Source organism: Tamandua tetradactyla, chromosome 1 (genome assembly GCF_023851605.1).
Source record: "Tamandua tetradactyla isolate mTamTet1 chromosome 1, mTamTet1.pri, whole genome shotgun sequence".
Classification (NCBI taxonomy): Eukaryota; Metazoa; Chordata; class Mammalia; order Pilosa; family Myrmecophagidae; genus Tamandua; species Tamandua tetradactyla.
In genome coordinates, this window is record NC_135327.1 from 218,547,651 (window position 1) to 218,571,287 (window position 23,637).

Sequence of the window (23,637 nt, forward strand, 5' to 3'; positions counted from 1 at the left end):
CCACCAAAATCAAATGGATTGATGCTGGTGGTGAATATGTTGGGGAGTTCACTGGTGTCTTCACAATCCTGGAGAAGGCCAAGGCTCACTTGAAGGGAGGTGCCAAAAGAGTCACCATCTCCGCCCCTTCAGCCAATGCTGGCACCCCCATTTGTAAGAAGTATGAACCATGAGAAGTATGTCAACTCCCTCAAGATCATCAGCAATGTTTCCTGTACCACTAACTGCCTGGCCCCCCAGGCCAAGGTCATCCATAACAACTTCAGCTAATGGAAATACTCATGACCACTATGCATGCCATCACTACCACCTAGAAGACCCTTCCTGGCCCTTCCAGGAAAATGTGGTATGGCAGCATGAGGCTGCCCAGAATATCATCCCTGCATCTTCCAGTGCTGCCAAAGTGGTGGACAAGGTCATCCTGAAGCTAAATGGTAAGCTCACTGGCATGGCCTTCCATGTCCTATCCCCAATATGTCTGTCATGGATCTGACCTGCCAACTAGAGAAAGTAGACAAATATAATGGCATCAAGAAGGTAGTGAAGCAGGTGTCAAAGGGTCCCCAAATGGCATCTTGGGCTACTGGGAGGAACAGGTTGTCTTCTGTTTTCTACTTTTGATGTGGGTGACTGGCATTGCCCACAATAACCACTTCATCAAGCTCATTTCCTTGTAAAATGAATTTAACTACAGCAACAGGACAGTGGACTTTATGGTCTACATGGACTCCAAAGAGTAAGAACACTTGGAACACCAGCCCCAACAACAGCATGAGAAGAAGAGAGAGGCAGTTTAGCTGCTGGGGAGTAGAAGATGAGATCGTTTATCAAACTCAGATTTAGGTTCCATGCAACTGGTCCTGTTCATGATCTACCTCAATTAAATCTTCTTAAAAGATTGGAATAATTGGTCCACTACACAATCCGAATCTTAACTATTTCAAGGTATGGTGAAAGAAACCACTGCCAAATGACAAAAAGTTATTATTAAAGGGAGAATTGTAAAAGTGGCAATAGGGCTCCCTCATGAATACCAACCAGGCAAGAGCATTCCTGAAGAATCTCTGCAACTGGTTATTCAATAGTGGAGTCTCAAAGGAGGATATTTGTGGTACCCCCAACAAAGAACTCATGGCCAGGGATTGAGTCATGGGTATCTAAGAGACCCACTAGAGACTGTAAGTTATGGCCTCTATGATTAATACAAGTGCTACTGCCTCCGCTCCTTCCAGTGAAACTGGAGAGGATTCTGAGAGATTTATAAGCTCTCATCCAGATTTATGAGCTTTTAAATACAAACAAGACTGGGATTAAGACAAGGTCTCTTTTCCCCAGAGATGATTGGACTCTCTCGGCCGGGGTCAGAGTTCAATGTAAAACATATTTGATATCTAGGAATACCTTTCCCAAAATTTACAGTTGGCCCAAAAAGATAAGCTAAATATGCCTTCTCTCCCAGACTCCCCCCCCCCCCAATCCCTTATCATGTACTTCTAGTTTAAACAAACAAATTCTTGACTCCTGCAGCATATTTACTAACCTCAACCCCTGACCACAATGTAGGCACAAGTCCACGGGTCCCTCTATTTCTGCTTGTGTGCTCTCCACCTGCTAGTTGAGTCACCCAAGCCACTCATGTTTTCCATCATCCCTCATGATGTCTACCTTCCTCTCCAGGACCTCTTCAGGACCTGTAAGTAATAACCTACCTTGTTTCATTCACTATTGCTTCTGGCTCATCAAAGTATTGTACCTGCCCTCCATTAAAACTCCAATACAAAATCCTACTTACTCAATTCAAAACACATCTACCAGGTATCAGAAAGGGTTCTACTGATCATAACAGCATGCCAAAATAGCATGCCACTGAGGACATGCATGGACTATCAAGGTCACTCATCTCATTGTCTCCACTCATATACATTTGTCACCTGAGTTACAAGTCACAGAACCCGTCAGTTCACCATTTGAAGTCTATGAGAGAGGCCACTGCCCTTTCAGAGACAATTATCAGCCTGATTTTAAGCTTGGTGTATACTGAACCTATGAACCCAGCTATGAAACAGTCATACAAACAGAAATCCCAACCAAATGGCATTGATATTTTTCTTTTCTGTATTTCTTAGGGAATTCATACTATAGGTTGAAGTATGAATTTCTATGACATATATACTCAAGTACATCTTGATGAAATATAATTACTGTTCATACGTTGAGTCTTTCTTTTCTGAAAGTTTTTGCTTCTGTATTCTCATTTGGGTTTTTGATACAGAATCTTAATGCTTATGTATGAAATTTTCTTCTGGTTCTTCATCATGAACTACATAAAGAGATGTATTTAGTCCAATAAAGAGAAAATCAGATCTTTATGAAATCTCTAGATTTTAAAGTTTGCAGCAGCTATTTTTCTCATTTTGATAAAGTTGTAAGCAAGTTATTACTATAAAGTTACATCTGGCATGATCATTGTGAGAATAGTTTCAATGAGTGCATTCTGAAATGGTATCATTAATTCATATATATTCTTAGCCATTCAACCAGATTTTATATTGGTCTTTAATTTTCTTTGGTGTTCTAGTTTGCTAGCTGCTAGAATGCAATATACCAGAGAAGGAATGGCTTTTAACAAGGGGAATTTAATGAGTTGCTAGTTTACAGATCTAAGGCCGAGAAAATGTCCCAATTAAAACAAGTCTATAGAAATGTCCAATCAGAGGCATCCGGGGAAAGATACCTTGGCTCAAGAGGGCTGATGAAGTTCAGGGTTTCTCTCTCATCTGGAAAGGCACATGGTGAACGCAGTCAGGGCTTCTCTCTGAGCTGGAAGGGCACATGGCAGACACGGCGTCATCTGCTAGCTTACTCTCCTGGCTTCTGGTTTCATGAAGCTCCCCGGGAGGCGTTTCCCTTCTTCATCTCCAAAGGTTGCTGGCTCGTGGACTCTCTGCATCTCATGGCTACATCGTTCTGCTCTCTCTGAATCTCTCATTCTCCAAAATATTTCCTCTTTTATAGGACTCCAGTAAACCAATCAAGGCCCACTCAAATGGGTGGAGACATGTCATCCCCTAATCCAGTTTAACAACCATTCTTAACTAAATCACATCAACTAGGGAGATGATCTCATTACAGTTTCAAATATACAGTATTGAATAAGGATTATTCTACCTTTAAGAAATGGGATTTATATCAAAACATGGCTTTTCTTAGGGGGCATATATCCTTTCAAACCAGCACATTTGGTAACATACGTTAGGTTAATACATATTTGTAGATGAAATAAAGAAAATTCACATGCACAAGATTAATCATTATATCATTCGTAATCAGAAAAAATGTAATACCACCTAATTATTTGGCTTTAATAAAATTACTGTGTAAACTTTAGTATATACTATAAACTATGCTAGTGTATTATCTATAGTAGGTACGGAGGCTGTATATACAACTGTAAAGCATCTCTATATACTGAAATGGAGGTATTTCCAGGAAATATAATTAGTTTAAAAATAAAAGAACAAAATCAAACAACAGGATGTCTATTCACTAACTTTCATTTAAGAAAAGTGGGAAATAAAATACATAGAGAGTGAAACAGAGAAATATTTACCTTCATAAAATGAACCAAAAGAAAGATAAACCAGAGAGTTCAGGGACTAGATAGCAGCTTAGTGAGGCATGGAATTTAGTTCATCCTCCAGGGCAGCTAGTAAATAGCCAGGAAGAATACAGAATTTCTGGGGCCACATCAGTGACCAGACACACAGTGTACTCCAGTCTGGACAAGCTAGATTGGCTGAAATCCCACACAGAACTGTAAATCCTCAAGCCATGGAGGCCATTACCCCTCCCTCATGAGGATTGCAGGCTAATTCCCCGAGGGGAAAAGAAACAGATTTTACTAGCAACAAGGGTTTAGCTCAGCCAAGCCCCAATTGAGGAATTAATTAACAAATTCTGACTGCTAAAAATAGGCTCCCAGTTCAGATAAACTTGGAATAAGAGTTAACGATGCTAGGAGCTTTTGCCCCAGCAAAGAGGGGGCAGGGCTGACAGCAAAAAAACAAACAAACAACAACAACAACAAAAAAAACAGGCTTTTTGAGTTGGACAGCACAAAATCCTTGAAAAGGGCTGTACCTTAATAAAAGGGGGCACATAGAGCTTGGAGATACATAGAGCAATGTACCAACTTAAGATCTTGATTCAAAAACCCAAAGAGCAGGGGTCTTGAAAAGGATTTTTTGTTTTGTTTTGTTTCTACCACTTAACAGCTCACTAGATAGAATGTGAGGCTTCTCAGGCTCCAGCGCTGCCCCAGGCAAGAGCAGAGTGGAATTAAGCTTGTCTGAGAGACAAAGTAACTAGTCAGATGAAAAGAGTTAATTTCCTAAAGGCTGTACCTTCCTCAAGAGAAAGGTGGGGCCCAGCTCAAGTGAAATCCCTCCCTCCAGGAATTCAGGCCCCAGGGACTGGAAAACTGAAGCAATTAATGCCAACCTACAACCTCTCCTCTGTCTCAACCATACAACAGGGAGAGTCTGCTGAAGTTAAAGACACTACCCCACTTTACGATGGTGGGAAGCCACAGGCAGACAAGTGCCACATTAATGAGCAGGATAGGAAAAGCACAGAGTCTAGAGGCTCCATAGGAAAGTCTGACAACCTGGGGTCACATCCTCAGGGAAAACTGATGCAGGCAACTCTTTTCTCCTGAGAGGAGGCCAGTCCAGTCTAGGAAAATCTGACTGGGGTTTATAATATCTGAGGAGACCCTCCCCATGCCAAAAAATGGATTCATATAGGCAGGACAAGAAATAGAAAAACAAGAACTGAAAAATTCAATCAGTTAAACAGAACCTATGCTAGAGGTCTAGAAAAAGTTGAACTGAATGTCAAAGGACAGAGAACAAAGCCTTCAAACAAGAAAATCCTAGGTAAAAGAGTGAAAACAACTTCCAAAATAAACCAATTAAGGAAATCAAATGCCTGGACAACAGCAAAAAATAATGAGTCATACTAGGAAAATCAAAGATATGGCCCAATCAAAGGAACAAACCAACAATGGATATGAAATACAGGCATTGAAACAACTAATTCAGGATGTTCAAACAGACATGGAAAATCTCATTAAAAATCAAATCAGGGCCACAATGGCTCAGCAGGCAGAGTTCTCACCTGCCATACCAGAAACCTGGTGCCTGACCATGCAAAAACAAAAAAATCAAATCAAATTGACAAGTTGAGGGAAGAGATAAAGAAAGCATTAGGTGAATAAAATGAAGAAATAGAAAGTTTTAAAAAACAAATCACAGGACTTATGGGAATGAAAGGTACAGTGGAAGATTAAAGTTCTGTTGAGTTTAATACAATTTAAAGTTATCTATAATTATTATACGTACTGTTAAAGTTTTCATCTCTAGGAGTTCTTTGTTTCTTTTCTTGTGTTTGGGTTTTTAACACTGAATCTTTTTGTTCAGCCATGAGGTTTTCAACACAAGCTACATAAAGAGATGCATTTAATACACTAAATAGAAAATCAGATCTATTGTGAAATCTCTATATTTTAAATTTCTAACAAGTGTACAGCAGCATTTTCTTCCATTCTTATAAAGTCATAAGTAAATTATCAATTATTACATACGATAGTACATTGTGTGAAGAGTTTCAATGGGTGTGTTTTGAAATGGAATCATTTCATACATATTCCTAGACGTCAAAAATTTTTTACGTTGGTATGTGGTTTATTGTACTTTAGGTTAATACAAATTTGTAGACCAAAATGAAAAAGAATTTGTATAAGTTCATTTACTACATTTACTATGTTATTCATGATTACAAAATATTCACTACTCTAAATGATCACTCATAGAAGAGTCATTGTACATAGCATAAACAATAGTACAGTACAAAATATGGCCTACAATATGTACATACATCTATAAAGGAATGAAAAAGATTCATATAAGCTGGCATGGGCTGAGTTTTAGGAGAAAATATTAAGTAAAACAAAAAAAAAGCTTGCAAAAATATTTAGTATACAAACTTCTACATAAAAAAGGTCATAAATACACATAGAGACAGGAACAGAGAAATACAAACCTTAAGAAAATGAACACTGAAAATATAAACCACAAACATAATAGTTCATTACCTATAAGAAGGATAGGGAAACTAGAAATTTCAGGAGAATGGAAAAAGGAATGATCTTTCCCTAGGAATACCATTTAGCATGACTTTTCTTCTGGAATTATAATAAAGTTATACTTCTTCTAAAAATAAAATAAAATCAGTAAGGAAAATAAGATGGAAAAGATACTGAAAGCAAACAATATATGAATCTACCTAAAGTAAAAAGAGACCCTAAACCAAGTAACTCAAGAATACAGCTTTTGCCACATAACCCCAAGTTTGGGCAGGAGTGGTATGGGAGTGGGGAATGGAAACAAGACACGAAATCTTTTAAGTAATTCTGTTTTTGAAGTGTTAAGAACTAAAAAATTGTGAACAATTTAAAAATATTATAGGATTGATCTAATAAGTAAATGTGTTAATGTAGCTGAGGATCAAAATTCACACTGTGCAAGACAGGACATGAGCATATAAAATGGAACAGCCAAGAATGAGCTCTAAACTGTTAGACTGAAATTGAAGATGCCATTGAGAACATTGTACACTCATAATTTCTAAAATGCATCTATGCATTTGCATGTATATGGACACACTGACATGTTTGTATGTGTGTTTATAAACATGTTTATATGTGTATATGCACATGGAACAAGAGACCCATTTCAGGTCAAATGCTATGTGAGGTCTTTCAAGTTTGACTTTAGGCAATTAGAAAGACTATACCTGGCAGTCACCTGCCACTTTTTGCCAGCTTTGCTCTTCAGCATGTCTGCATTCCTAACCAGGGTATGCCATTCAGAAGCCTCCTTATGGGGTAGTAGGCAACATGGCAGAGACACTATTTTAATACCAATGTCAAGACCACCTTATCTGTGGCCTTCAAGAAACATTTGTTCACAGGAGCTTTTCAGACCTGAAGGAATCACTGGTCTTTCTTTTGGCTCCTGAATCCCAGTAAAGGTAGTCAGGTAATTCTATAGAAATACAATAGATGATCATTGAAAATGTAAGGCAACTAATTTCTCCCTGCTACTCAAGGTCCTCCCATGATGGGACCAAAACTCGTAAGATAAACTGAAAGGTAACTTGCACCCAATGTTTCTTTTATATCTAAACAGTTCCCTAGGGCCCATGGACAGGCTGGAATACAATGAGTTTTTGAGACCTGTGCATTTAACAAAAAAGAATGTAGACCTGTTCTGCATTGTTTTACCAAGTAACAGGTTAGTTTACTTCTACTCGAAGGAGGTAATATAATTAAACTCAGTGAAGGAGAATGGCACTTGTTGAGAGTGTCTCCACAGACATCCTGAAAGTGACCACTCTACCAGAGGAGAGGGAGGAAGGTGGAAAGACGAAAGGAAGAAAACACTTGAGAGTCTCCAGAAAACAGCTGGAGTTGGAGAACATAATAACTGAAATGAAAAATCACTTTGAGGGTTTCGCAAAATATTGAACTGGCAGAAGAATCAGCAAACTCGAAGAGAAGACAAATGAAATGAGTCAGGCTGAGGAGCAAAAAAAAGAATTTTAAAAGTAAAAATATCCTAAAAGACCTCTGGGACACCATTAACTATACCAACATAGGCATTATGGGAGTCCCCGATGGAGAAGAAAAAGAGAAAGGAGCAGAGGAATATTCAAAGAAATAATGACAGAATACTTTTTAAATTTAGCTAAAGACATGAATATGCACATCATAGAAGCTCAGAGACAATCAAACAGGATAAACTTAAAGGAAAATAAATCCTATCACGTATTAATCAAACTATCAAATGCAAATGACAAGGAGAGACTTCTGATTGCTGCAAGAGAAAAGCAATGTGTTATATACAAGGGAGTCCCATTTACATTAAGAGTTGGTTTCTAATTGGAAGCCATGGTAGCAAGAAGGCAGGAGGTTGAAATAAAGTGCTGAAAAAAAAGAACAACTGCCAACCATGAATTTTATGTTTGGAAAGACTGTCTTTCAAAAATAATGGAGAGATTAAGGAATACCCATATAAACAAAGCTGAGTGAGATCACCACTACTAGACCTGTCCTACAAGCAAAGTTTAAGGAAGTTCTTCAAATTTAAAGGAAATGACACAGACAGTGGTTCAAAGGGACATGAAATAAAGAACTCTGGTAAAGGTAACCATATGAGTAATTTAAATGCCAGTACTATTGCACTGTATTTTTTGGTACGCAACTCCACTTCTTACTTCCTACAGGTGCTAAAATGCAAAGCATAAAAAACGTAATGATAAATCTATGGTTTTAAACATATGATGCACAAATACATAATTGGTAACTAGTACAAAAAAAGTGTGGGGGAGACAGAGGAATATAGGAAAAGTGCATGTGCATGCTACAATGTCAGATTTGTATCAAACCAAATATGATTGTTATAGATTTAGGATGTTATATTTTAACCTGATTGTAACACAAAGAGATAAAATATATATACATACATACATATGGATATATATATATCCATAAAGAAGTAAGATGGCACTCAATATGGTAAACAAAAAGAAATAAATATAAAAGCAGAAATTGATGAAAGAATTGCAGGACAAGAAAGGTATAACTTACAAAGACTAGATAGCAAAATGATAGAAGAAAGCTCTGCATTATCAGTAGTGACTTCAAATCTGTTCTAGTTTGCTAGCTGCCAGAATGCAATATACCAGAAACAGAATGACTTTTAAAAGGGGGGGTTTAATAAGTTACAAGTTACAATTCTAAGGTCAAGAAAACATCCCAATTAAAGCAAGTCTATAGAGAAGTCCAATCTAAGGCATCCAGGTAAAGATACGTTGGCTCAAGAAGGCCGATAGAGTTCAGGGTTTCTCTCTCAAGTGAGAAGGCACATGGCAAACATGGTTAGGGTTTCTCTCTCATCTGGAAGAGCACATGGAGAACATGGCATCATTTGCTAGCTTCCTCTCCAGCTCCCCAGGAGGCAGTTTACTTCATCTCCAAAAGTTGCTGGACTCTTTGCTTCGTGGTTCTGCAGCATTCTATTGTGGCTTTCTTGTGGCCCTGTCATTCTTCTCTGCTCTCTCTGAATCTCCAACTTTCTCCAAAATGTTTCCTCTTTTATAGGATTTCAGTGAACTAATCAAGACCCACATAGAATGGATAGAGATGTCTCTATCTAACAAGTTTAATACCCACAATTCATTGAGTCACGTCTCTTTGGAGATAACTTGATCAAGCTTCTGACCTATAGTGCTGAATAGGGATTAGAGCAATCCCATTGATCCCACAAAATGGGATTAGGACTAAAGCATGGCTTTTTCTAGGGTACATAACCCTTTTCAAACCGACACACCATCCCACTCAGTTGAAAAGAATCAGTTACCCTTTATATGGAATAGCATGCAAACACCTTCAAAGTCCTTCAATTAGACTACCTAAAATCCATGAATATCTTATCACTAATTGGTAGGCTATAACATAGAAAGGTCCTTTTCCCAGAGGGAGCATTTGTCTACCAATATATTGATGACTACCTGGTAGAAGGAGGGCCAAAAACACAGCACCACCCAAAAAAGACAGGAAACTCTGGTGACCCACATGCAAAATATGTCAGGACCTTAATTCAGTCAAAGTACAAGGATCTAGCATACAAGTGAAATTCCCAGGTATGATCTGAGAAGGTACACACCAGCTTATTCCAGAAGAGATGATGGCCATGTTTCTGGCCCTCTTTGTCTAAACAAGTGAATAGATACCAATACCACGGTACTGTGCATTCACATTTCCCACTGGGTTTCTGGACAGTACCTATTTTATGGTTCTCTAGAGAAACAGAACTGACAGGAGATATGTGTGTGTGTGTGTGTGTGTGTGTGTGTGTGTGTGTGTGTGTGTGTATGTGTGTAAATAGTATGAGATTTTTTTTAAAAGGAATTGGGTCACACAACTGTAGGATGGGCAAGCCCAAATTCCTTAGGGCAGAATGCAAGCTCAGAACTCTAATGAAGGTTTTCAATGAATTCCCCAGGAGAAGCTGGCTGGCTGAAGTAGAGACAGAAATTCTTTCCTCTGATTGCTGACATCATCACTTCTCCTTTTATGCCTTCAAGTGATTGGATGAAACTGCTCTCATTGTTGAAGGCAATCTCCTCTGTTGATTGTATATGTAATCAGCCATAGACACAATCAACTTATTGATGATTTAAATCCATGGAATATTCTCACAGTAACAATCAAGCCATTCCTTGCTTGACCAAACAACTGGATACCATAACCTGACCAAGTTGGCACATAAACTTAACCATCACAGCATCTATCTACCTGTTGTGTACCAGAAAGGATGCTACTGATAACTAGAGCCAAAAAACCTGGATGCCATGGATTCCCTGTTACAAGTCATCATAAGCATACTTCACATGGACCTCAGCAATCCCCATTTGCTGTTTGATTTACGGGTCACAGAGACCTTCAGTCTTGCCAATTATAGCCCATGACAGAAGTAGAGAACTATATGTCAGGCACTGCCATTGAGCTTTTGAATCCAAAAGCTACCAGAGATGGGGCGGGCCGTGGTGGCTCAGCGGGCAAAGTGCTTGCCTGCTATGCCGGAGGACCTCGGTTCGATTCCCGGCCCCAGCCCATGTAACAAAAAACGGAAAAACAAAATACAATAAAACAAGAAAATGTTTAAAGATGTTTCCCTTTCTTCCTTCCTTCCTTCCTTCTATCCTTCCTTCCTTCTCTCTGTCTTTCCTTTAAAAAAAAAAAAAAAAAAAAAAAGCTACCAGAGATGGCTTGAAGGTACATAGACTTTTAGAGAAAATTATTGGATTGTCATTGGACATGGGTGGATACTGACCACATGACTCTTCCACATGAAATATTATTTCAAGCATAAATCTCAACTAAATCTTCACCTTTTATTCCACAGTTAATTTAATTTATTCACACTATAAGCCAAAGTATAAAATGTCTACAAAATATATACCCAAGTACACATTCATAAAACAAGATAAATTTTATCTATTGAGCTTAATTTAATATAAAAATACCTATAATTATTCTACTTACTGCTGAAGCTTTTCCCTCTGGAAGGTCTTTGTTTCTTTTCTTTCATTTGGGTTTTTGACACTGAGTCTTGTTCCTCAATCATGAGATCATTACCTGATAATTCATCAAAAGCTACATAAAGAGATTCATTGAAGTCCACTAAATAGAAAAAGAGATCTATTGTGAAATATATAGATTTCAAATTTATAAAAACTGTGCCACAGTCTTCTCTCCCATTGTCATAAGTAAATTACCATATTACTAGATCTAATATGAACATTGTAAGAACAATTTTAAAGCTTGTGTATTGAGGCAGTCTCATATTTTCATGACTATTTTGGGCATCAAATATATTTTGTATTGGCTAGATTTATTAGGTTATTTATACTGTAGGTTAATACACATAACTACATAAAACAATAGAAAAAATGAATATGTACATAGTAATTCACTACAAAATTTTTATATATGCAAAACATTCATATCCAACTAAATATTCAAACATAGAAGACTGAAAAATCTACAGTATATAGTATAAACCACTTTATACTATCAACTCTGGTATATAGGTTTGACATAAACAGATGTACATACAGCTGTAAAGAAATGAATAACATTCCTACCAATTGAAAAGGATACATTTTTGTGAGATAAGTGGAAAAAAAGAGGAGAATATCTACTATGCTACCACTTCAGTAAGAAAGTTTATGAGAGATAAAAAAAATTTGGGAAAACAAAGGAGAGGCACTTACATTACAAAATGAATACAGCAAAGGTAAACCATAAAGTAAGTGGTTACCTACAAGTGGAGAAAAACTGCCAAATGCATGGGAATGAATATTACTATTCTTCAAATAACTTTTTCTTTTTCTTTTTTTTTTTTTTTACTTTTTGAAAGTAGGTTAATGCTCTGATTATTAAAAATAATATTAAACCAAAAAAGATAAGTAGGGGAAACTGAAAGTAAAAGAAAATATATAGATATAAATCTACAACAACAACAAAAAGTACTAATCCCAGGAATTTACAAGGAGAGTATTTGTTAAATATACACAGTTACAAGAATGAGAATGATAGAAGGAAAGAAACCAAATCATTAAATTTTTAGTAGATTTGTTTTTGTAGTCATATGAGCTAAGAAGTTCTAATTTTAGAAGCATTATGGGGGTTTCCAAATGAGTAAATACATTGATGTTGTTGATGGTTGGATTCACACTGTGGAAGAAAGGACATGCCCTTATGACATGGAGGAAGGTAGGAATGAGCCCAGAAGGTTTGGACTAAAACTGAAGGTGTCAGTGAGAACTTACGTTTTCTAAAGTATGTTTACACATGTGCATATGCATATATATCTGCACATAAATATTCATGTAGGTATATGTGTGTAGGTTTATATATGAATATATATACATATATAAACACACATATACCTACATGAATATATATATGTATATAGTACCCAACTGCTGTATTTCCAGATAGGATGCAATCTTTGATTGGGACCTCAAACAAAAGGATTCCAAGGACACCCTACAATAGGCCATCAAAGTCATCCTTCCCAGAGGCCACACAGATCCACATCTGCAATTTGAGTTACAGGCCTCAGACACCCCAATTAGAGCCTATGGCAGAAGGATACCACATTTCAAGAGGCAATTATTGGCTCATTTTGAACCTTGGTCCACAGCCATGAAATAATCTTACAAACAGAAATTCATACTAAAGTGTATTCATACTTTTCCTTTGGTCCATACTTATCATAGGATATTCACATCATAGGACAAGGTATAAACTTCTAAAACATATATATTCAAGTACATATTCATGAAATGAAAGATCTTTGGTAGATAACAATAATTTAAAGAGATTTCTAAATTATACATACTGTTCAATCTTTCCTCTGTGAGAGTCCTTTCTTTCTTTACTTTCATTTGGGTTTTTGTATCTGAATTATGGTGCTCAAGTATAAGATTTTCATCTGGTTCTTCATCGTGAACTACATAAAGAGATGCATTTATTCTACTAAATAGTAAAACAGATCTATTGTGCAATTAATAACAAGTGTACAGCAACATTTTTTCTCATTTTTAAAAATTTAGACATAAGTTATCATAATAGTACATCTGATATGTAAATGGTGAGAATTGTTTACATGTGTGTATGTTGAAGCTGTCCTATTATTTAAAAAATACTCCTAAGCATCAAATATTTTATTTTATCTCTAGTATTTTTAGATTATTTATACTTTAGTTTAATACACAATCAGATCATGTGAAAAATACATTGGCATAAGGTATCAATGATAGCATTATTTATAATTGGAAAATATCAAAGCCATCCAAATGTTTGATTATTGGAGATTGGTTAAACTAAGGTATACAATATTAACTATGGTACAGTGTCATTTGTGATGCAAACCACTGTAGATACAGCTGTAATAGGAAAAAAAAGAGATCCCTAAAAACCAAAATGGAGTTACTTACAGCATATTAGGTAGGTGAAAAAAAAAAAAAACCCAAAAAGCAAGATATGTATTGACTACGTTTAAGTTTAGAAACAGGGAGATATTAAAACACACACAGAGAAAGAGAGAGAGAGAAATGGAGACACACTTCTACACACTGAAACAATAGAAAGATAAACTAGAAAATAATGTAGGTGGTTACCTCAAGGCTGGGGACTGGGGAAGAGGGTCAGGATACTGGAAAATGTAAGGGAATGGATAAAGGAAGGTTTGTGTTTTAATTCTCCCGCTGCTAAAACAAGTACTATAAAAATGGGTTGGCTTAGCAACAGGAATTTTTTTTTTATTAATTAAAAAAAAATAACAAAACATTTAGAAATCATTCCATTCTACATGTACAATCAGTAATTCTTAATATCATCACATAGTTGTATATTCATCATTACTTAGTACATTTGCATCGATTTAGAAAAAGAAATAAAAAGACAACAGAATAAGAATTAAAACGATAATAGAGAGAAAAAAAAACCTATACCTCACATGCAGCTTCATTCAATGTTTTAACATAATTGCATTACAATTAGGTAGTATTGTGCTGTCCATTTCTGAGTTTTTATATCTAGTCCTGTTGCACAGTCTGTATCCCTGCAGCTCCAAACCCCTTCTCTTTTTTTTTTTTTTAATTAACGGAAAAAAGAAATTAACCCAACATTTAGAAATCATACCATTCTACACATGCAATCAGTAATTCTTAACATCATCACATAGATGCATGATCATCGTTTCTTAGTACATTGGCATCGGTTTAGAAGAACTAGCAACACAACCGAAAAAGATATAGAATGTTAATACAGAGAAAAAAATAAAAGTAATAATAGTAAAAACAAAACAAAACAAAAACCTATAGCTCACATGCAGCTTCATTTAGTGTTTTAACATGATTACTTTACAATTAGCTATCATTGTGCTGTCCATTTTGAGTTTTTGTATCTAGTCCTGTTGCACAGTCTGTATTCCTTCAGCTCCAATTGCCCATTATCTTACCCTGTTTCTACCTCCTGCTGGTCTCTGTTACCAATGACATATTCAAAATTTATTCTCGAATGTCCGTTCACATCAGTGGGACCATACAGTATTTGTCCTTTAGTTTTTGGCTAGACTCACTCAGCATAATGTTCTCTAGGTCCATCCATGTTATTACATGCTTCATAAGTTTATCCTGTCTTAAAGCTGCATAATATTCCATCATATGTATATACCACAGTTTGTTTAGCCATTCTTCTGTTGATGGAGATTTTGGCTGTTTCCATCTCTTTGCAATTGTAAATAACGCTGCTATAAACATTGGTGTGCAAATGTCCGTTTGTGTCTTTGCCCTTAAGTCCTTTGAGTAGATTCCCAGCAATGGTATTGCTGGGTCGTATGGCAATTCTATATTCAGCTTTTTGAGGAACCGCCAAACTGCCTTCCACAGTGGTTGCACCATTTGACATTCCCACCAACAGTGGATAAGTGTGCCTCTTTCTCCACATCCTCTCCAGCACTTGTCATTTTCTGTTTTGTTGATAATGGCCATTCTAGTGGGTGTGAGATGATATCTCATTGTGGTTTTGATTTGCATTTCTCTAATGGCCAGGGACATTGAGCATCTCTTCATGTGCCTCTTGCCCATTCGTATTTCCTCTTCTGATAGGTGTCTGTTCAAGTCTTTTTCCCATTTTGTAATTGGGTTGGCTGTCTTTTTGTTGTTGAGTTGAACAATCTCTTTATAAATTCTGGATACTAGACCTTTATCTGATAAGTCATTTCCAAATATTATCTCCCATTGTGTAGGCTGTCTTTCTACTTTCTTGATGAAGTTCTTTGATGCACAAAAGTGTTTAATTTTGAGGAGCTCCCATTTATTTATTTCCTTCTTCAGTGCTCTTGCTTTAGGTTTAAGGTCCATAAAACCGCCTCCAGTTGTAAGATTCATAAGATATCTCCCTACATTTTCCTCTAACTGTTTTATGGTCTTAGACCTAATGTTTAGATCTTTAATCCATTTTGAGTTAACTTTTGTATAGGGTGTGAGACATGGATCTTCTTTCATTCTTTTGCATATGGATATCCAGTTCTCTAGGCACCATTTATTGAAGAGACTGTTCTGTCCCAGGTGAGTTGGCTTGACTGCCTTATCAAAGATCAAATGTCCATAGATGAGAGGGTCTATATCTGAGCACTCTATTCGATTCCATTGGTTGATATATCTCTCTTTATGCCAATACCATGCTGTTTTGACCACTGTGGCTTCATAATATGCCTTAAAGTCAGGCAGCGCGAGACCTCCAGCTTCGTTTTTTTTCCTCAAGATGTTTTTAGCAATTCGGGGCACCCTGCCCTTCCAGATAAACTTGCTTATTGGTTTTTCTATTTCTGAAAAATAAGTTGTTGGGATTTTGATTGGTATTGCATTGAATCTGTAAATCAATTTAGGTAGGATTGACATCTTAACTATATTTAGTCTTCCAATCCATGAACACGGTATGCCCTTCCATCTATTTAGGTCTTCTGTGATTTCTTTTAACAGTTTTTTGTAGTTTTCTTTATATAGGTTTTTTGTCTCTTTAGTTAAATTTATTCCTAGGTATTTTATTCTTTTAGTTGCAATTGTAAATGGGATTCGTTTCTTGATTTCCCCTCCACTTGTTCATTACTAGTGTATAGAAATGCTACAGATTTTTGAATGTTGATCTTGTAACCTGCTACTTTGCTGTATTCATTTATTAGCTCTAGTAGTTTTGTTGTGGATTTTTCCGGGTTTTCGACGTATAGTATCATATTGTCTGCAAACAGTGATAGTTTTACTTCTTCCTTTCCAATTTTGATGCCTTGTATTTCTTTTTCTTGTCTAATTGCTCTGGCTAGAACCTCCAACACAATGTTGAATAATAGTGGTGATAGTGGACATCCTTGTCTTGTTCCTGATCTTAGGGGGAAAGTTTTCAATTTTTCCCCCTTGAGGATGATATTAGCTGTGGGTTTTTCATATATTCCTCTTTCATTTTAAGGAAGTTCCCTTGTATTCCTATCTTTTGAAGTGTTTTCAACAGGAAAGGATGTTGAATCTTGTCAAATGCGTTCTCTGCATCAATTGAGATGATCATGCAATTTTTCTGCTTTGATTTGTTGATATGGTGGATTACATTAATTGATTTTCTTATGTTGAACCATCCTTGCATACCTGGGATGAATCTTACTTGGTCATGATGTATAATTCTTTTAATGTGTTGTTGGATACGATTTGCTAGAATTTTATTGAGGATTTTTGCATCTATATTCATTAGAGAGATTGGCCTGTAGTTTTCTTTTTTTGTAATATCTTTGCCTGGTTTTGGTATGAGGGTGATGTTGGCTTCATAGAATGAATTAGGTAGTTTTCCCTCCACTTCGATTTTTTTGAAGAGTTTGAGGAGAGTTGGTACTAATTCTTTCTGGAATGTTTGGTAGAATTCACATGTGAAGCCATCTGGTCCTGGACTTTTCTTTTTAGGAAGCTTTTGAATGACTAATTCAATTTCTTTACTTGTGATTGGTTTGTTGAGGTCATCAAGTTCTTCTTGAGTCAAAGTTGGTTGTTCATGTCTTTCCAGGAACCCGTCCATTTCATCTAAATTGTTGTATTTATTAGCGTAAAGTTGTTTATAGTATCCTGTTATTACCTCCTTTATTTCTGTGAGGTCAGTAGTTATGTCTCCTCTTCCATTTCTGATCCTATTTATTTGCATCCTCTCTCTTCTTCTTTTTGAAAATCTTGCTAAGGGCCCATCAATCTTATTGATTTTCTCATAGAACCAACTTCTGGTCTTATTGATTTTCTCTATTGTTTTCATGTTTTCAATTTCATTTATTTCTGCTCTAATCTTTGTTATTCCTTTCCTTTTGCTTGCTTTGGGATTAGTTTGCTGCTCTTTCTCCAGTTCTTCCAAGTGGACAGTTAATTCTTGCATTTTTGCCTTTTCTTCTTTTCTGATATAGGCATTTAGGGCAATAAATTTCCCTCTTAGCACTACCTTTGCTGCATCCCATAAGTTTTGATATGTTGTGTTTTCATTTTCATTTGCCTCGAGGTATTTACTAATTTCTCTTGCAATTTCTTCTTTGACCCACTTGTTGTTTAAGAGTGTGTTGTTGAGCCTCCACGTATTTGTGAATTTTCTGGCCCTCCACCTATTATTGATTTCCAACTTCATTCCTTTATGATCCGAGAAAGTGTTGTGTATGATTTCAATCTTTTTAAATTTGTTAAGACTTGCTTTGTGACCCAGCATATGGTCTATCTTTGAGAATGATCCATGAGCACTTGAGAAAAAGGTGTATCCTGCTGTTGTGGGATGTAATGTCCTATAAATGTCTGTTAAGTCTAGCTCATTTATAGTAATATTCAGATTCTCTATTTCTTATTGGTCCTCTGTCTAGATGTTCTGTCCATTGATGAGAGTGGGGAATTGAAGTCTCCAACTATTATGGTATATGTGTCTATTTCCCTTTTCAGTGTTTGCAGTGTATTCCTCACGTATTTTGGGGCATTCTGGTTCGGTGCGTAAATATTTATGATTGTTATGTCTTCTTGTTGAATTGTTCCTTTTATTAGTATATAGTGTCCTTCTTTGTCTCTTTTAACTGTTTTACATTTGAAGTCTAACTTGTTGGATATTAGTATAGCCACTCCTGCTCTTTTCTGGTTGTTATTTGCATGAAATATCTTTTTCCAACCTCTCACTTTCAACCTATGTTTATCTTTGGGTCTAAGATGTGTTTCCTGTAGACAGCATATAGAAGGATCCTGTTTTTTAATCCATTCTGCCAGTCTATGTCTTTTGATTGGGGAATTCAGTCCATTAACATTTAGAGTTATTACTGTTTGGATAATATTTTCCTCTACCATTTTGCCTTTTGTATTATATATATCATATCTGACTTTCCTTCTTTCTACACTCTTCTCCATACCTCTCTCTTCTGTCTTTTCGTATCTGACTCTAGTGCTCCCTTTAGTATTTCTTGCAGAGCTGGTCTCTTGGTCACAAATTCTCTCAGTGACTTTTTGTCTGAGAATGTTTTAATTTCTCCCTCATTTTTGAAGGACAATTTTGCTGGATATAGGAGTCTTGGTTGGCAGTTTTTCTCTTTTAGTAATTTAAATATATCATCCCACTGTCTTCTGGCTTCCATGGTTTCTGCTGAGAAATCTACACATAGTCTTATTGGGTTTCCCTTGTATGTGATGGATTGTTTTTCTCTCGCTGCTTTCAAGATCCTCTCTTTCTCTTTGACCTCTGACATTCTAACTAGTAGGTGTCTTGGAGAACGCCTATTTGGGTCTAATCTCTTTGGGGTGCGCTGCACTTCTTGGATCTGTAATTTTAGGTCTTTCATAAGATTTGGGAAATTTTCAGTGATAATTTCTTCCATTAGTTTTTCTCCTCCTTTTCCCTTCTCTTCTCCTTCTCGGACACCCACAACACGTATATTTGTGCGCTTCATATTGTCCTTGAGTTTGCTGATACCCTGTTCAAATTTTTCCATTCTTTTCCCAATAGTTTCTGTTTGTTTTTGGAATTCAGATGTTCCATCCTCCAAATCACTAATTCTATCTTCTGTCTCTTTGAATCTATCATTGTAGGTATCCATTGTTTTTTCTATCTTTTCTACTTTGTCCTTCACTTCCATAAGTTCTGTGATTTGTTTTTTCAGTTTTTCTATTTCTTCTTTATGTTCAGCCCATGTCTTCTTCATGTCCTCCCTCAATTTATCAATTTCGTTTTTGAAGAGGTTTTCCCTTTCTGTTCGTATATTCAGCATTAGTTGTCTCAGCTCCTGTATCTCATTTGAACTATTGGTTTGTTCCTTTGACTGGGCCATATTTTCAATTTTTTGAGCGTGATCTGTTATCTTCTGCTGGCGTCTGCGCATTTAGACAGATTTCCTTGGGTGTTGGATCCAAAATTTTGGAAGATTTTTCTGTGAAATCTCTGGGTTCTGTTTTTCTTATCCTGTCCAGTAGGTGGCGCTCATGGCGCAAGTTTGTCTGCAGGTCCCACCAGTAAAAGGTGCTGTGGGTCCTTTAACTTTGGAAAACTCTCACCATTCGGGAGGTTCGCTAGCCAAAGCGGCTTGGAAGAGTGCCAGCCAGCCCGGGGTCCGAACGCGGGGAGGGTCTCTTGCCGCCGCAGCCCGGGAAAGCGCCCGTCCGAATTTCCTAGTCGGCCCAGGGCGTCAAGCGTGGCGGGAGGGCGCCAGTCGCAGCGGCCCGCCCGGGAGAGTGCACCGTTCCTGGGGAGTCACTGGTTTGGAAGGGCCCCACCCCCCGTCACCGTTCTCTGCGGACTGGGGATTTCTGATCCAATTCTGTCAGTTGGTCCGGGGGCCACGCATGGTGTGGGCGCCAGCCGCCGCGGTTTGAGGGGACCGCCTGTCCAATTCTCCCAGCCGGCCCGGGAAGGGGGAAGGGAGTGACTCCGGCCACTTGCCGCCCCGCCCGGTGAAGCCTGCGCCCCTCGGCGATCTCACCAGAGCGGGTTCTCTCAGCCAGCCAGCCGTTTCAGGATGGGGTACGCTATCTTTTTTATCTCTGTCGTGGCTTTGGGAGCTGTTCTGTATCGTTTCTACTCCCCTAGCAGCTGTTCTGGAGGAGAACTAAGATCCGCGCATCTTACTAAGCCACCATCTTCTCCGGAAGTAGCAACAGGAATTTAATGGCTCTTGGTTTTAGAGGCTAGAAGGCTTGCTTCCTCTAGGAATTGGTGTCCTTTGGCTGGCCAGCGATCTTTGGATTCCTTGGCTTCACATTACATGGCAATGCAGATAGCGACATCTTCTTTCTCTTCCGGATCCCACTGACTTCCAGTATCTATCAGCTCCCCGTGGCTTCTACTTCTGTGTTAATTTCCTTTGCTTATAAGGACTTCAGCCCTATTGGACTAAGGTCTATCCCATACAGTTTGGGCACACCTTAACTAATAATATCTCTAAGCATCCTATTCACAAGGGCATTCAGATCCACAGGCAGGGTTTGGGAACTGAATATGACCTTTCTGGAGGTATGATTCTATCCCTATCAGTCTTTTCTCTGGACTCCCCAAAAAATGTTCTTCTCACATACAAAATACATTCATTCTATCACAATATCCTAAAAACCTTACATCATGAAAGTAACAATTCTAAGTACTTAGTCTCATCAAAATCAGTTATGGGTGTGGTCCATTCTAGGACAAAATTCTTCTGCATTATGGACCTATGAAACTTAGAAAATAAGTTATCTGCTTCCAATATACAATGGTGGGGGGTGCAGGCATAGGACAAACATTCCTATCCAAAAAGGAAGAAATTGGAAGGGAAACAGGGGTCTCAGTGCCCAGATAAGTCAGGAAGCCAAGAGGGCAAACTCTATTAGATCTCAAGTTCTGATAGTCATTTGTGTCTTGATGCTTTGTCCTCCAGGCCTGAAAGGATGGCAGCCCCACCACTTCCAAGTGGTTTCTGCTGCATCCATATTTTTCCTGCACAACAGGGTGTAGGTACCACCCTCTTCAAGCATCAGAGTGGCAGCCGGCTTTCCACAAACATCAGGGCCCAGGTCCCACCATCCCCACTGTTATGGTGGCACTCTTCCTGAACAAAGGCCCACCCCCCCCACCCCCCACCAAGCACCAGGGAAAATGCCTTCTTCAAGTATAGAGCTGAGTCACCCTTTCCACACACATGGGTGGGCCGGCTCTCTTGGCCTAACAAGAACTGTTTGGTCCAGACATTTTCTTTGATGTTTCTGCCCTTGAAGTCATTCTTCCTTCAGTTCATCCCTTCTCCATCCCTTTTAGTCTAGGCTGGCAGTGGTTCTGCTAATACAAATTTTGCAGAAAAGCTTTGTATGCAGTTTCTGGAAGTCCAAATCATCAGACAATAGAACTTTCCAAAGATCCTTCCTAGGTAACTTCTGATCTTGACTTCCACTGATCATGTTTCAGCCACACCCTCTTTAACAAAGTGCTCTTCAGTTAAACCCTCACATGGAGTTTTGCCCCTCTGAAAGTTCAGTTGGGTCCCTGATAGAGCCACTTCTGACTCTAGTCTGAGAGCCAATAATATGATGAAGCTCAGAATTTCCCAAATCAATTGCTGGTTTCTTTGTGCTTAACAATTCAATCCTCACTTTATCTCTTTCCTTTCCTATTTCACTGCTAAGAGAAAGAAGGCTGCATTTTACACACTTAGCTTTGAAAAGTCCTCAGCTAAAAATCCAAGGTCATTGCTTTCAAGTATTGCCCTCCATCCAACATGAGAACACAATTTCACCAAGTTCTCTGTCACTTTATATCAAGGATCATATTTCCTCCAGTTTCCAATGACACAGTCCTTATTTCAGTCCTTCTTTCCTTCTAAGTCTTCATCATAAGTACCTTTAACATCGACATTTCTACCAATAGTCTCCTCAGAACAATCTAGGCTTTTTCTATCAAGCATCCCACAATTCTTCCAACCTCTAACCATTATCCAATTTTAGAGCCATTTTCATATTTTTAGTTATTTGTCATAGCAGTACCCCAGTTTCCAGTAATGAAAACTATCTTTGTTTCCTTGCTGCTAAAACAAATACCATATAATGGGTTTGTTCTAGTTTGCTAGCTGCCGGAATGCAACCAGAAACGGATTGGCTTTTAATAAAAGGGGATTTATTTTGTTGGTTCTTCAGAGGAAAGGCAGCTAACTTTCCACTGAGGTTCTTTCTTATGTGGAAGGCACAGGATGGTCTCTGCTGGTCTTCTCTCCAGGCCCCTGGGTTCCAACAACTTTCCCCGGGGTGACTTCTTTCTGCATCTCCAAGGGCCTGGGCTGAGCTGCGAGTGCTGAGATGAGGAATGCCAAGCTGCTTAGGCTGTGCTACATTGAGTTCTCCCATTTAAGCACGAGTCAATTAAGTCAAACATCACTCATTGCAGCAGACACGCCTCCTAGCCACTGCAGATGTTAATTAGCAACAGATGAGATTCACCTACCATTGGCTCATGTCCACAGCAACAGAACTAGGTGCCTTCACCTGGCCAAGTTGACAACTGAATCTAACTACCACAGGGTTGGACTAAACAGGAATTTATCAGTTCATGGTTTCAGAGTCAGGAGGTTTGCTTCCTTCTGAGGTTGGTATCTTCTGGCTGGCCAGCAATCTTTGGGATTCCTTGGCTTTCTATCACATGGCTATGCACATGACAGTATATTCTCCTTTCTCTTCCAAGTTCCATTAACTTCCAGATTCTGGCTGCTCCAGAATCTGGTAGACTGTCTTTCCATGTCCAATTTCCTTTGCTTATAATGACTTCACCCTTATTCAATTTGGGCACACCTTAACTAATAATATCATCTGTTTTAGCTTACTAATGCCACCGGAATGCAATATACCAGAAATGGACTTTTATAAAGGGGATTATTTAGTTACAAATTTACAGTTCTTCAGAGAAAAGGCAGGGAGCTTTCATCTGAGTTCCTCTTTCACATGGGAAGGCACACAGTGATATCTGCTGGGCTTCTCTCCAGGCTTCTGGATTAAAACATCTTTCTCTGGGGCAGTTACTTTCTGCATCTCCAAACATTTAGGACTGAACTGGCTCTAAGCCCTGAGCTGCATCATGCTGGGCTGTGTTGAGCTCCTCAGAGCTGTGCTAAGCTGTTTCTCTCTCTTCTGACTTCTCCTTTTAAGCCATACTCATTAGGAAGGCACTCCCCTTAGCTGGCTGTAGACATAATCAGCTATAGATGAAATTCACATGCTGATTATTTAAGTCCACAGAAACAGAATAACGAGACACCATCACCTGGCCAAGTTGACACCTGAACCTGAACATAACTACTTCAAAGGTCCTGTTTACAGAGGGATTGGTAACCTCAGGACAACATTGGGACCTGAGCATGCCTTTTGTAAAGGACACAATTCAATCGCCAACAGAATACTACCCCTCTAAGAACTTTTTTTTAAATAATTTTTTATTAATCA

The 23,637-nt window shown here is 38.1% G+C and overlaps 1 protein-coding gene across 23 annotated transcripts in view; it reads right to left on the reverse strand.

Moving 5' to 3' along the window:
• CCDC7 (coiled-coil domain containing 7) overlaps positions 1-23,637 on the reverse strand; it is a 394,574-nt gene that overhangs the window by 138,200 nt on the left and 232,737 nt on the right. For 19 of the 23 annotated variants that reach the window (XR_013172290.1, XR_013172291.1, XR_013172292.1 and 16 more), the window contains 2 exons: positions 13,035-13,145; positions 11,171-11,326 (listed from right to left, as the gene is read on the reverse strand). The exons of 2 other annotated variants lie outside the window; for them this stretch is intronic. Coding sequence is in view for 2 of the 21 variants with exons in the window: in XM_077152126.1 (XP_077008241.1) it covers positions 11,171-11,326; positions 13,035-13,145 (267 nt within the window). In the remaining 19 variants the exon portion in view is untranslated. The remainder of the gene's footprint in view (positions 1-11,170; positions 11,327-13,034; positions 13,146-23,637) is intronic. 2 more of the 23 variants (XR_013172254.1, XR_013172262.1) reach the window with 2 other exon arrangements.